The sequence below is a fragment of the Pungitius pungitius genome, chromosome 20 (genome assembly GCF_949316345.1).
Source record: "Pungitius pungitius chromosome 20, fPunPun2.1, whole genome shotgun sequence".
Classification (NCBI taxonomy): Eukaryota; Metazoa; Chordata; class Actinopteri; order Perciformes; family Gasterosteidae; genus Pungitius; species Pungitius pungitius.
In genome coordinates this window covers 2,606,559-2,621,077 of record NC_084919.1, presented here as the reverse complement: position 1 = coordinate 2,621,077, position 14,519 = coordinate 2,606,559, and the positions used below count along the sequence as shown (strand labels likewise).

Below are 14,519 nucleotides of genomic sequence, written 5' to 3'. Positions count from 1 at the left end.
GATAAACCCCCCCTACCAATGATATATTCCATTAAAGCTTAATCTACACTAACCTGCTGTTTCGATTGACTTTTTAATAATAGCTTTGCTTAACCAACACACCTGTTGATACCCCCCCCCGCGCCCCCCGCATCTCGAAACAGGAACCTGCCTTTTGAAATCTGCACACATGCCGATGCTTTGACGCTACAGATTACTCTCCAGAATTTGACTCACCCCTTCATACTAAATTGCATGTCATTTTAAAAAGAGGCCTTCCTGCAGCCTAACAGCACGAAAGATGATTAAAACTTATTCGGCGAGTCTCTCGTCTGAATGTAACACGTGTCGCGTGGGGGACGACTTTGAGCGGCAGCGTCGACAACAGGAAGCCGTACCCGGATTTCAAATTACAAAAAAACGATTCTCCGAGAACCCCAACGAATGGGTGTATTCTGAGCTGTGCTTTTCATTGACGGCAGGAAGTGACATATGCTGCCACCTTCCTGTGTAACACATGGCCCACCACAGCGACAGATGGATAGAGAAAAGAGATTAGCGGCACAGCACGAAAGGCCTGTCTGAATGAAGAGAAGGTGAATCATGTGTCTGTAACACGGCACCATAATTAACTGGGCCAGAGAAATGACACAGGCTTGATGTAGAAAGCCTGACTGTTTTTGACTTGAATTTGGCCATGAAGAGTGAGAGGAATGTTATTTATTTTTTTATCTCTGTGACTTGTAGATCAACAAGTGTCCCCAGCGCCGCTACAGATTCTTTAAAAGCGGCTGTAATGAGCCCGAGCTGTTGAGCCCAGGTCAAAAGCTGCCCTTCACACGTTGTGTAATTATTAATAGGTCTGCCCAGGAATTATTGTCAGACCGAACAGGGAGCCAATTATTCTAAATGTCTCTTTCTCTCTCTCTCTCTCTCTCTGGTGCCTGCTGGCCACCTTCCAACACAGGAATAGAGTCCGCTGCACAACTCTCATCCCTAAATAACACACAACACGAAATCCCCGAATAACGCCCGGTCTCATTAGTGACCCGTCGGAGGAGCCATCTGCCTCGGGCGTAAAGGCCCCCCCACCCCGAGAGCTCGGGCTTTCATGTAGCGCGTGCGGCAGGCTGCCTGTGCAGGTGCTCCGTGGGGCTCTGTGATTGGCCGAAAGCCACCAGAGAAGAACGTCCCGTCTCGCTGTTTAAGAACACTTTAGTATTCTTGTTCCTGCGAAGGTTACCGAAGGATGGGACGCCATCAATGATTCATTCGAATTGAAGTGCATAAAGTCTACTGCTCGGCTACAGCTGTTAATCTTTCACACTTCTGACTGCGATTGGGCTCCATATAGCTGTTTCCACGAGGGCCGGCGAATGACGTCGTTGTCTCCTGCTCCTCACATGATCTCACATGATCTTCCCTCTTCTTTTTAAACAACATCGCGACGTGCAGTCAACGGGCCTCAAAACGCACGGGTTCCCCCCTCGAGCTACCGCGTACGCAGTCGGGTTTATACTGTCATTCAATTCAAATGTTTCGCAACAAACGTGCTTGTGTATGCAATTAGACTAGCCCATGTGGGGCAGGAATGGGAATATCCTGAGAGCCGTCTGCAGTATCGCGCCTGCGTCTGCCGCCTCCCCAACCAGCGGGAGTGTGGTGTCACACACACACACACACACACACACACACAAAGCAGACATTTGTGCACTCCTGCGTGTGCTTGGTGTCAAGGAGTCTTAGTCCTGCTTCACCAAGTACAAACAGGGGGAGACCGGGCAGCCAAATGACAGAAATACCTTTTCTTTGTTTGCTCTCGTCTCTACGGCAACATTGACAAAGACTCAGCGGCAGATGTCTGGGGCACATCTAAGCGGTCCGTCTTGACTGCCGTCCCCTTACTTGTTGCACCTCAAATATCAGTTTCCAACCTTTTAAAGCGGCACCAGCTAAATCCAGATTGAGTTGTTGTTGGGAACACACAGCTTTACTTGGTTCGAGAGGAGAGTCTCTTCAGAATGGTCATTATTGGTGCACGTTCTGCACGAGCGTGCACCTAGCGTGCACCAATGATGAGCAGCTACCACTCCAAAGGTTTGGCTTGACCTGAAATGCACCCGGCCTAATGATAGCAGAAGTAATGTTCACAATTACCGTCGGTTCTGTGATTTGCTCACCAAATATGGCTCCTACATGACTCGGGGGTGATGCCGCGGCCGTTTGCTTCTACAACTGCGGCGTACAAAGGGGACCACACATGCCATCAACCCGCATTTAAACGGACTTGAGTGAACTACGGTGCAGCATTTTATTCATGCCAGCAGTATTGTGTGTATTGAGAATGTAAATAAGTACAGTGGCAGCAGGTGAAAGCCGGCAGAGACCCCACACTGGGATCCGCTCATGACAGTTTGTCTGGCTGATGAGGCCGTCATTTAAAACTAAAGGGGCTGTCAATCAGAACTGCCATGTCCAATTCATTTTTTATTAATGACATCTGCTTCTCTTCATCGCCTCTGCTGCAACGGGATATTGATGACAGAGCTGATGACGTCATTGACAGACACTCTGTATAAACAGTTTCCTGGCCTATTTATAGCAGTGAGGTGAGCGTGAGAGACAGTTTATGAACAAAACGTCCAACCTGTAATCACAAAACTCTCCCCTGCTGAATACCCTTCAGCTGGCCAAGGAATCCATTACAAGAGCTAACTGGAGTTTAATCATTCAAAGCATTTTTAACATGGTAAATTCCTGGTTAGACAGGGTAAACACAAATGGAGGAGTGCAGCAAAGGTTCCCCCTGCATGATGGAGGCCAAATATTTTCAACGTTAATGGTAAAATGATGCCAAACATGGACAGGGCCATGCCGCGGAGAAAAGAGAGAGCAGAGGACGGAGCCAGAGAACATGCGGGAGAAAGCGAGTGAGAGAGGAGGGTGTGACCGTGATCCCAGAGTGGGAAAGAAACTCACTGAGTGAACCACACATCTGGTCCTTCCAGTTTCTACTTTGTATTTCGGAGGGAAAGTATGTGAGAGGTTGAATGTCTGCTCCACACAGAGAAACTGGCATTCTATATCCCGATGAGGTGAGTCAGAGGCCTGCCAGTTGGTTAATTGTTACTTGGTGGACTAGTCATTTCTAAATCAAAGGTGTTGTTGAAGATCATTCATGAGTCATGGCCCCCGTCCGGTGTCAATAACAGTGTCTCTCTGCAGTTGCAGCAACGGGTGAGGGGCCCCTCCAGCATTTCCCTTTAGAGTCTCATCTCACATGGCACAGGTAAACGTCTGAGGCAAATGTTTCCAATGACAAAGACATACCACATAGCAAAGTCATGCAGGATGCAGCGGGGCACCTCTGTGCTTTACCTTGCGTGCAAGCCGCTACACGTTAGTCCGCCCGCCAAGATCACAAGGTAGGCCACTGTTCCTGGGAAAGGCAGCCGCGCCACCATGGAGACAGAACTGAGGACCCGCAAGCGAAGGCTTGGCTTGCTGTCTCATTAAATAACAATGACAATAACTAAAATACAGCGGGTGTTAATGGATACCAGAACAGGTAGCACTGATGTTTAGACACACAGCTAAAATAGTTACAAGTTGACAAACTTCATTGACAAGAAAGTTTCACTTTGCAACTGAGGTGCACTGCCCCCGTGTGGTCACAGTTTTATGAATAAGTTCACAGACAACACTCTTCTGTTTGTGTGTGTGTGTGAGAGAAGGAGGGAGAGAGAAAGAAGTGTAAGTCTATATCTGACTTCCTACTCCCACGTGCGACGCAGATGAGGGAGAAAAGAAGGCATCTCGTCTGGGGCGCAATGGTGACCCACATCCGCGCTACAACGTACAACCACCACCACCACCCCCTCCCTCCAAGTCATCTCATTACGTCAGATTCCATAACGACCCACCCGGTCAAAGCTGTAGGCGCCACGGCCTGTGGTTAAACTTTAAATGTGCCAGTACTCCTCTACATGCCGGGAGGTGTAAGTGGGCACTTCCTCCGGATTTTTGAAATGCCTCTATTTTATTCTATCAGCGGGAGGCAGATTCTCGTCAGGGCCGCGTCCATTTCTTCTTCCATAGGGAGGTCCGTGCTGGAGTGAATTTTGCTGAATTGAATTATGAATAACACGTATTCTCCTAATTGACAGTTCAGAATTTTCTGACGTTTCCAAACATTTGTATTTGCATTGGTTATTTGGTCATGTACTTTTAAAAAAAAAATACATTTTGACCCCCCCCCCTTCTTAGAAAACATGGTACGCCCCACTCCCTGCCGTTAGCCGTTGTTGTATCCAATGCTAGTGAACAGATATGTTGGGATACCAACTAGCTACACGGCGGCATTAAAGCCACGAAAAGATGAGCCTGCACGGGATTAAAACAATAAAACAAACAACAGGAAGTCTGGAAAAACTTTGCCCAACAGTGCCCAAACTTTGGTAGACTCCAACCCGAGTCACTTCCCGTCAGTTTCGAGCGTGTTAGCATTGTTTCACCTCAACACTATTCCCGTTGGACGCGGGTTTTTTTTTTTTTTCTTCCCCCCGGAGCGGTCCAGTCTGATGAATTCTCCGAAAAAAGACGCAGATGACGATGTGCCCGTTAAGGACCCGGTGAAATACGGCGAATTGGTCATTTTAGGGTGAGTCTCTCTCTCTCTCTCTTTTATTTTTTAAAAAGCTTAAGCCTACACTACACATGTGGGGCACGGAGAAACGCTCGAGCGACAAATTAACGTCTAACGTTAATTTGACACGATAAACCAAACCGATGACGTGCGCGTTCTCGTTCGATCCTTTACCCAACGTCCCCCCTCTCAAATCCGTGCAACACATTGATTTTTTTTTTAAATCTATTTATTGCACAATACCGTCGTTCACTGCCCGTCTGTGACTGTGTAGTAATGTCACAAACTACCGTTAACTTTGTGCCACAAATGGCCGCGCGTCCTCCCGACACACTGCGTTTCCACGCCAACGTGTGTCCGAGGGTTAAAGGTGCCTAAATAAATGTGTAGCCGCGCCGCTTTTTTTTATCAATGGTTGTAGTGTGTGTGTGTGTGTGTGTGTGTGTGTGTGGGGGGGGGTAGACTGTTCAGGCTGAAAATCCCAATGATGTCATACTATGCTGGATCTAAAAGTAGGACTGGCGAGGCTCATCATCGTCTGAAAAATACATGAGGTTCTCACTCATATTATTCAGTCTCTTTTCTTTCTTCTTTAAATCGCTAACGAAGGAATAAAAAATAATAATAAAGCTCGCTGCCAGATGACCACCCGTGCAGTGGAAAGGAGGAGGAGGAGGAGGAGGAGGAGGGGAGGAAAAGCCCCCTCCAGCAGGATGTGCTGATGACAGCCGCCAGCTTCCACAGCGTGGAGCTCCTCCACAGTGCAGGGGTCTGAAATGCCACCACACACACACACACACACACACACACACACACACAGGGTCATATCCAGGCGTACACAGGCCTCCCTCTTGCACCCGCAGAGCTTTCTGTGTACGCCAAAGATAACTGACCCGATGGCCTGTCTCTTTCCCCCCCACCCCCCCCTCTCCGGCTGAACACGGGAGGAGCGAGGAGGCCCCGTCCCGCCTGCATCAGAATACTGATGAGTCGATCCCCGCCGCCATGTGACCGTTAGAACAGAGCAGCCCCTCTGCATCCTCCCCGGAGGAGGGAGTTGATCAATTCACGTCCTTTTAACCAGGTTTTCTTCGGGGCGTGCGACGTAAACGCGAGGCGCGCTCTGCGGTGGGTGCGGCGGCGTTTTTACCCGTTTAAAAAAGCACTTGTGTTTTTATTTTTTATATATTTAAGTGAAGCGATTGAGCTATGGTGTTGTGATGGCCACAAGCTGGCAGGCTGTGATAAGTGACCTCTGTGTGGTTTATAAACAAGGCCGGAGGGGAAAATAGATAAATAGATATTGCTGCTAGTATGTGAAGAATGTCACGCTGTCATCATAGTGATCCATGGATAATGTCAATATTGGTGTTATGTAAGTGATCCCATGCACAGAGCAGTGGGGTGTGTCTGGGTTCAGACCCACAGTCAGAACAGGCTGTTCTCTCTACTGCTTCCTGTCACATATCATATTTTCCCAGCCTGCGCTGTGCGAGCGCGGTCCTGACTTTGCATCCGCCCGGCCCCCGATGATCCCGTGCACCCCCTCTCCCCCCCCCCCTGTGTGGTCAATGCCGGCTCCGCTGCAGGCCGCGTGATCTTTTCACTGGCCGCCTGCCACCGCTCATTCCCTTACTCGGCCCGGACGCCGTGTGCAGCCGCTGCCCCCCATCGACTCACTGGTAACTCTCTCCCGTCGCTATGCAGACACCCTCCACCCGCCCTCCCCCCAACACGCCTTTTTATCTCACCCCGTAACCCCTCTTTACGACGTCTCTGTCGCATTCCTGCGTCGGTCGCCCAGTCCCTTCCCCAGCAGCGCTCGCAGCGTTTCGCTGAGTGCTGACTTTCACAGGAGCGGACCTCCCTCGGTGACTTGCCCTCAGCGAAAATAAACTCTGTGTCGAGGGGCAGAAGGAGTGAATATTTCATACTGCGCTTCGTGACGTGCGCACGTGCGTGATGGAGGCCAGAGGCGCCCGGGCAGATCTCGTGCTGCTGCTCCTCCTCTGGCCTTTGCCCTCTCGTCGCTCTGCATCCTGTCCTTCGTTTAGCTTTTCGTCTTCAGACTCCTCTGCTGGATCAACGTTTCTCCTTTTGTGAGCCGACTGTCCCTCCCGTGCCCTCTCATCCGCGGTCACGCTTCATACCGGCGCGTCTCTGCTCAGCCGGGGGTCCGGTATAAACCGCCACGCAGGCTCGGGTTTGATCTGATCTGACCTCAGGGTTGTTCCATGCAGAAAAAACATTTTTGCTCCTGTGATTCATTGAAGTGTAGCTCATTAACGATGCATAATGTCAACAAATCTCCCTTACACACACACAGACGCACACAAACCTAACCAACATTGGAGTTTTCAACTCCAAAAGGTCAACAATATTGAGTCACTGGTATTTGTTGTGTAAACACATAATTTTTTACCATGTTGGGAACGAGGGAAATTCCGAACAGCACCAGATAAGGAAGGAAGCAGATAAAAATGGCTTCAGAAGTGTTGACAAATAATGTTCCGCTGATCGATTGTTTGACTGATTGCTTCAGCTCTAGTTCAGATGATTAATTCGGTGGTTGCAGCGAAGGATTATTTCAATCACCTAGAATCATCTGTCCACTTTGGTGTCAGAAAATAAGATAATTTATTTCAGTGTTTGAGGTGAAGAAAGTATTCAATCTCTAATAAGGTAAAACCGGAGGACATTTCATGCATTTCATGAAAAGCATTGATGAGCAGCATGTAGGCATTTCCACGTCATGCAATAACAACTACATGAAGGCCACTAAAGTCCGCTTTTGTCCCTCAAAGGCTTCTTGCCCGCTGGTGAGTCTCGGAATAGTTTTTAATAAGCTGAGATGAGCGAACAGACTGAAGCCACCACACCACCTTCTGTGTGAACTCAAACCGTGAAAGTGATGCTTTAACGTCTGCTCGTCGGCACGGACACCAGAACGATTGTAACGCTGCGTCTCTGTTATTTTCATCAAAACGTGGAATGGGAAATGAATCGTTTGATGTTTAATCTTTAAATTCTCATGGTTTCAGTTAGTTCTTACTCGAATAATCTGAATTGTAATGTCTGTTTCTATTAGCGAGTGCGAAGCATTTTGGGTCTTTTAGTTTCATGAAAACTATTCCGCCCCCCCCTGAAAATGCTTATTATGTTGAAAGGAGATGATGAGCGAGCTCTGCGTCGGTGCGTATGAGCATCAAGTAGAAGCTGAGTGGGTGAGATCAAGTAGCAGTTCACCAGTGTGCTGCTTCTCTGGAGGAATGTCGCGAGGACGTCGCCCCCAACGACGCACAAAGCCACCAGTGGCTTTTTTAAAAATTCACGGCCAGTCTCCCCAGGAGTAACAGTAAATACAGTTTGCAAACAACACCATCCGGCTCTGCAGACGGCGCTACATGAACGGGCATGCTCACGCGGGAGCTCCTCGCTCGTCTATTGTCCATTGTATTCTCGTCGAGATGTCCTGATCACGTTTCCCCCCCCCCCCCCCCCCTCCTCCTCCTCTCCAGGTACAATGGCTCTCTACCCAGCGGAGATCGCGGGCGCAGGAAGAGCCGCTTCGCTCTGTACCGACGGGCCAAGGCCAACGGGGTCAAACCCAGCGCCGTGCACATCCTCAACACGCCGCAGGACGGCAAGGTACGTGTGTGTGTGTGTGTCCTTGTTTATCCGTGTGTGGCACTGGTTTCCTTCCCCCGATTCCTTGTTGTCCTTTATTAATGAGCTAGAGGAAGAATCACTTAGCATGACATGTGTGTGATTAACTGACACGTGGTGATCAAGTAAGATAAAAGTCAGTATTTTAAGTCGGGTTATTGTCACATGTAGCGCTGGATATTTGAGTAGCGTGTCATCATCTCACGTGCATGAACAGTTCTTTTTGGCGGTGTCGTTGCAGGCGGTGCACAGCAGGGGGCAGCACAGCATCTCTTTCACTCTGTCTCGCAACCAGACGGTGGTGGTGGAGTACTGCCATGACAACAGCACAGACATGTTCCAGGTAACCACCGAGGACATCAAGAAAACAGGATCAATATATCCCAGATTTGGGATCACATGCAAGCTCGTTCCCAAAAATACGCCGATACGTAATGGCATTAAAAAAGGGACGTCGCTACAGTACTTGATTATTTTGGTTTGGTGGTGACCATTGAACATTAAGATGAAAAGACTCTCCAAGGAGGTCTATTTTTATACACCAAGTTCTGGTCTTTTATTAGCATCACATATTTCTTTAGTTGCCTGCAAATGATGACGCATCTCTCACCCACAATCAAGGGGAGAAACAATATTCTTTAAGGCTGTAGAAAACCCACTTAAAGTGAACTATGATTAAGGGTGTACTTATACCAACACAAATCATTGTGAAGGACATTTGTTCTGATGAAACACCCCTGTCTGTGCCGCTCCCTGCAGATCGGACGCTCCACAGAGAGCCCCATTGACTTTGTGGTGACGGACACCTCCGGGGGGGGGAAGGAGGGGGAGGACCCCTCCATCGCTCCGAGCACCATCTCGCGTTTTGCCTGCCGGGTGGTGTGCGAACGCAGCCCGCCTTACACCGCGCGGATCTACGCCGCTGGCTTTGACTCCTCCAAAAACATCTTCCTAGGGGTGAGTGGAGCGATGAGTTGCGTGAATCCGCCCGATCCGTGACGCTCATCATAAAAACCTCGTGTCTCAGGAGAAAGCAACCAAATGGAAGAACCCCGACGGGCACATGGACGGGCTGACCACCAACGGCGTGCTGGTGATGCACCCGGAGGGGTTCCCAGAGGACCCCAAGCAGGGTCTGTGGAGGGAGATCTCCGTCTGCGGCGACGTCTACGCCCTGCGCGAGACGCGCTCCGGCCCCACCCGGGGAACACTGGTGAGTCGCCGCCGTCCGCCCGAGCCCGACCGAGGCCGCCAGTTTGCAGCGTAACGTTTATCCGTGTGTGTCGGCGCCGTGACAGGCGGAGGGGGAGAGCAGCGCGCTGCGCGACGGTTCCCTGGTGGACCTGTGCGGCGCCACCCTGCTGTGGCGCACGGGCGAGGGCCTCATGCGCTCCCCCACCCTGCGTCACCTGGAAGCACTCCGCCAGGAGCTCAACGCGTCCCGGCCCCAGTGTCCGGTGGGCCTGAGCACGCTGGCCTTCCCCAGCCTGCCCCGCAGCCACAGGTCAGTTCCGAATGTACCGCCTTCTTTTCTTTTGTTCACTTACAACAACAAACGGCGCCGCTGGAGAAGACGCTTCCTGCAACGCCCGCTGTCGATGTGTCCCCTCAGCCTCGAGGAGCGCCAGCCCTGGGTCTACCTCACCTGCGGCCATGTCCACGGGCGCCACGACTGGGGCCAGAGGTCGGAGGGCGTGGCGCAGCCGCGAGAGGGCGAGGGCTCGACCGCCCGCCGAGAATGCCCCCTGTGCCGCAGCGTGGGGCCCTACGTGCCCCTGTGGCTGGGCTGCGAGCCGGCCGTGTACGTGGACGCCGGGGCTCCCACTCACGCCTTTGTGCCGTGCGGCCACGTCTGCTCGGAGAGGACAGCCAGGTACTGGGCGGAGACGCCGCTCCCGCACGGGACGCACGCCTTCAGGGCCGTCTGCCCCTTCTGCTCCGCCGCCCTCAGCAGCCCCGGCTGGACGCGGCTCATCTTCCAGGGCCCCATCGACTAGCCCGCCGTCCCCAGGCGACGGCAGGATGCCCGGGGCCGCGTCCACCTCGCAGCGCTGTCACGTTGTTCGTCAAACAGCGTCCATCGCCGTTCCTGGATGTAGCCCGCCGCTTAGTCCCCGCCCCCCGTTCGTCCCTCAGTGCTTGTTGGCTGGTATAAAAAAAAGACAAGCTCAGCTGTCACTTACTGTCACGACTGTATTTAGTGTAACTGGAAGATTCCGCTGTTTTTTTATTCCAACTTAAGGTGGGCTTAACGGGAAAGGGGCCTCACAGGTAAAACCAATTTACACACAGAAGCTTAAAACGAAAAACAATTATTTTCACCCCATCAAGCTAATTTTACTTTAATTTCTCCGTCTCGGAAGCCATGTCTGAAATGACAAGTAGCTGTTTGCACAAAAAGAAAGGAATGGCCTTTTTACTCGGTTCATCTGCGACGCCTCACTGGCCCGCAGCGCCCGCGTGTCCTTAACCCGGTGAAACGCCGCCTCTTGCACTTCTCGGCCCGACGTCCGACCGCATCTTACAGCGAGCCGCTCATCCAACAGTATTTACCCATCTGGCCTCCAGATTATGCAACAAAAACACAAAACACCTTTCACACGTGGTCTCTCTCTCTCTCTGAAGACCTTCCCGACCGACCCGGCTGGTGCATCCGCAGAGCTGTGTGGTCACCACCACTCTGCGTTCGCACATTACCACACACAAACGCTGAGGCTCCTCGTGCCGTATGAAGGTTGGAATAAAAAACCAGCAGACTCTTAGTTGATCGCTAGAGGGAGCCGCCCCCCCCCAAACCCCACGGCCCATTCTTACCCGGATCGTGAAGCCGGCGGAGGATGAAAACCGGGTGAAATGCACTTCATAACTCTGCAGCAATAATAGCAGTCCCATAGATAAGCTCGACGTTGTGTAGATCTGCCCAAATGGTTTCCAGGTAAAGGGCTCGACCAGAGGCGTGTTCAATGTCACCATTTGTTTTATTTCCAGATGTGGTGGTGTGTGTGTGTGTGTGTGCGTGTGCGTGAGAGAGACATTTAACCAAAGCACACTAGAATTTAAAGACGAGCAACTGAAACCCCCGACATTTATTTAAATGCTCGCTTCAGACGCATTTATAGCCTCAACACGCAGAAGAACACGTCAGACGAACCAATCACGTCGCTTCTGCTACTTTGGACACACTTCTGGTTGCTGAATTATGCTAAACAGGGTCCGTGTTAGAATAACCTCAAAAGATAACCTTTTTTGTTGTTGTTGTTGTTTCAAAGAAAACTATTTTGTTAGGAAACGGGGAGGAATTCTTTTAGATGTTCAGTGTTATAAAAAAAAAAAAAAAAAACTATTTTTCTAACTGATAAGTTTGACTCTGTGTAAGCAGGTTCCGTATGTTTGTTCTGGCGTGGTAGATCTTCGGAGGGCGTGTGAGTGACAAAACGTCGCCAACACTGTGTACGACAAACACACACTTGACACACTGCTACCGTGAAAACATTGCCCAGACAATGAATGTAGCCAAATACTCAGGCTATATTTAGCCTCCCTGGTGCTCATATTGAATGGTCTATATTGTGATACTATTTTTGTAACTGAATATCATGGTGTTGCTTGGTGAACTTGCTTGGGGGGGAAGGAAGAAAAAAAAAAAAAGAGAGAGTCTGATCACTTTCAATAGTAGCCTGGAGTGTGGAAGACGTATAATTGGTATCGCACCCTCGCATGGAAATAGCGTGTAGCTTGCATGTGCTGAACGTACACGTCCGGCATGTCCACCTCTCCGTACACTCACTCAAAGACTTTGCACGGCCCATCGCCGACCTGCTGCCTGCGCCGAGGGCGTCCGCCGCAGGCCGAGACGTCTTCCCAGCCCTCGGCCGGTGAAACGGCAGCATTTCAGTTTCGTTTTTAGTTTTAGAAGACCTCGCTAAAAGAAACATATATATACAATATATACGTATATACATTCACTCACCTAAAGGATTATTAGGAACACCACACTAATACTGTGTTTGACCCCCTTTCGCCTTCAGAACTGCCTTAATTCTATGTGGCATTGATTCAACAAGGTGCTGAAAGCATTCTGTAGAAATGTTGGCCCATATTGATGGACAGCATCCTGCAGTTGATGGAGATCTGTGGGATGCACATCCAGGGCACGAAGCTCCCGTTCCACCACATCCCAAATCCGCTCTATTGGGTGGAGATCTGGGGACTGTGGGGGCCATTTTAGTACAGCGAACTCATTGTCATGTTCAAGAAACCAATTAGAAATGATTGGAGCTTTGTGACCTGGCGCTTTATCCTGCTGGAAGTAGCCATCAGAAGATGGGTATATGGTGGCCATAAAGGGATGAACATGGTCAGAAACACTGCTCAGGTAGGCTGTGGCATTTAAACGATGCCCAATTGGCACTAAGGGGCCTAAAGTGGGCCAAGAAAACATCCCCCACACCATGACACCACCACCAGCAGCCTGCACAGTGGTGACAAGGCGTGAGGGATCCATGTTCTCATTCTGACTACCATCTGAACGTCTCAACACAAATCCAGACTCATCAGACCAGGCAACATTTTTCCAGTCTTCAACTGTCCAATTTTGGTGACCTCTTGCAAATTGTAGCCTCTTTTTCCTATTTGTAGTGGAGATGAGTGGTACCGGTACCGGTGGGGTCTTCTGCCTCAAGGTTTTGCGTGTTGTGGCTTCACAAACGCTTTGCTGCTCACCTCGGTTGTAACGAGTGGTTATTTCAGTCAAAGTTGCTCTTCTATCAGCTTGAATCAGTCGGCCCGTTCTCCTCTGACCTCTAGCATCAACAAGGCGTTTTCGCCCACACGACTGCAGCAGGACTGGATGTTTTTCCCTTTTCACACCGTTCCTTGTAAACCCTAGAAACGGTTGCGAGCGTGAAAATCCCAGTAACTGAGCAGATGGTGAAATACTCAGACGCCAACAACCAGGCCACGCTCCAAATTGCTTAAATCGCCTTTCTTTCCCATTGTGACATTCAGTTTGGAGTTCAGGAGATTGTCTTCACCAGGACCACACCCCTAAATGCATTGAAGCAACTGCCATGTGATGGGTTGCATTAATGAGAAATTGAACAGGTCTTCCTAATAATCCTTTAGGTGTGTGTGTGTGTGTGTGTGTGTGTGTATCCCACAGTCTGTAGTGTTTGGGAATTGCTGTGGCTCAGGATTTACAGATGTTGAGTTCACAGCTACAGGCTCCCGGGGGCTCTCGCACAGAGTTGTGTGTCCAAAGCGCTTGTGAAGCGCTTTGGACACACAACTCTGTGCGAGAGCCTCGTCCCGATGTGAATGCCCAATGTGAGAGGAGCGCGGTTGGGTGTGTGGCCTCCGGTCAGCCACACGCAGGGCACAAGCAAAACATCTGGATCAGCTGCACGCCAAATCCAGTCCAACGCGTGCATCAGTTACCGTAACACCGTTTGGCATGTGGCACCCTCAGTGGCTTCTAGTTTACAGGCGGACATATTTATTCTCCTTCCCTTTTCCTTTATTTTATTCTTGTTCCAACCCTCTTTGGGTTACAGGTGTCTTTATGCAAGTTTCACTCGGGTTTTTTTTTTTTTTTATTTAAATATTGGTGAATTCTTCAGATACAGTATTTTGGGTTGTTTTTAAAACCACTAGTAACACTGTTAGCAGTCTTTCTAACTTTTTTTTTTTTTTTTCCTTAAATGTTTCATTTGAGCTTCACTTCAGATGGAAAAACCTCAACCTCCTCAACTAGTTAACTCATCCTTCTATAGGTGAGTGAGTAGCTGACACGTATACAGCGCAAAGCCTCACAGTGGATAATGCATTCCTTTTTTAATACATCTACGTCATGTACAGCCATTTTGTATTATTTTATATCATATTCTGTAATCGCCCGGTGCACAGACAATCGCTATACACATGTCAATAAACCTGTTAAAAAGCAGGACTGTCTCTGTCCTTCTGTCCGTCCTCATGTGTCGATTTGCATTCACGAGGTGACCGAATAAAGGAGTGGATGTCGTGTGTGCCGCGGCCAGCAGAGGGCGACCTCCACAAGCACTGAATGCGACAGCAGGGGCCCACACACACACACACACACACACACACACACACACACACACACACAGGGGATGATAAAGTTGCTTTGAATTGCATCACCTCTTTAAAATAATCAAGCGTTTAAATGAGCAGTTTTGGCAGTCACGCAAATGTGATGAGACGCTTCAGA

At 49.9% G+C, this 14,519-nt stretch overlaps 1 protein-coding gene across 1 annotated transcript; it reads left to right on the top strand.

The window, feature by feature from the left end:
* The first annotated feature begins 3,990 nt into the window (after window positions 1-3,990).
* On the top strand, window positions 3,991-13,880 carry LOC119195194 (E3 ubiquitin-protein ligase pellino homolog 2). Its single transcript, XM_037449937.2, has 7 exons — window positions 3,991-4,639; window positions 8,143-8,272; window positions 8,532-8,633; window positions 9,050-9,247; window positions 9,318-9,503; window positions 9,589-9,794; window positions 9,903-13,880. Exons 1-7 carry the CDS (start codon window positions 4,560-4,562, stop codon window positions 10,285-10,287), a joined length of 1,287 nt encoding a protein of 428 aa, XP_037305834.1. The 5' UTR covers window positions 3,991-4,559; the 3' UTR covers window positions 10,288-13,880.
* The last annotated feature ends 639 nt before the right edge of the window (window positions 13,881-14,519 follow it).

Excerpts from the sequence above, each read along its gene's own strand:
- LOC119195194 (XM_037449937.2), top strand. The coding sequence starts at position 4,560 with ATGAATTCTCCGAAAAAAGACGCAGATGACGATGTGCCCGTTAAGGAC. Across the intron at positions 8,273-8,531 it reads ACACGCCGCAGGACGGCAAG|GCGGTGCACAGCAGGGGGCA; the intron begins GTACGTGTGTGT and ends GTGTCGTTGCAG. Across the intron at positions 9,795-9,902 it reads AGCCTGCCCCGCAGCCACAG|CCTCGAGGAGCGCCAGCCCT; the intron begins GTCAGTTCCGAA and ends GTGTCCCCTCAG.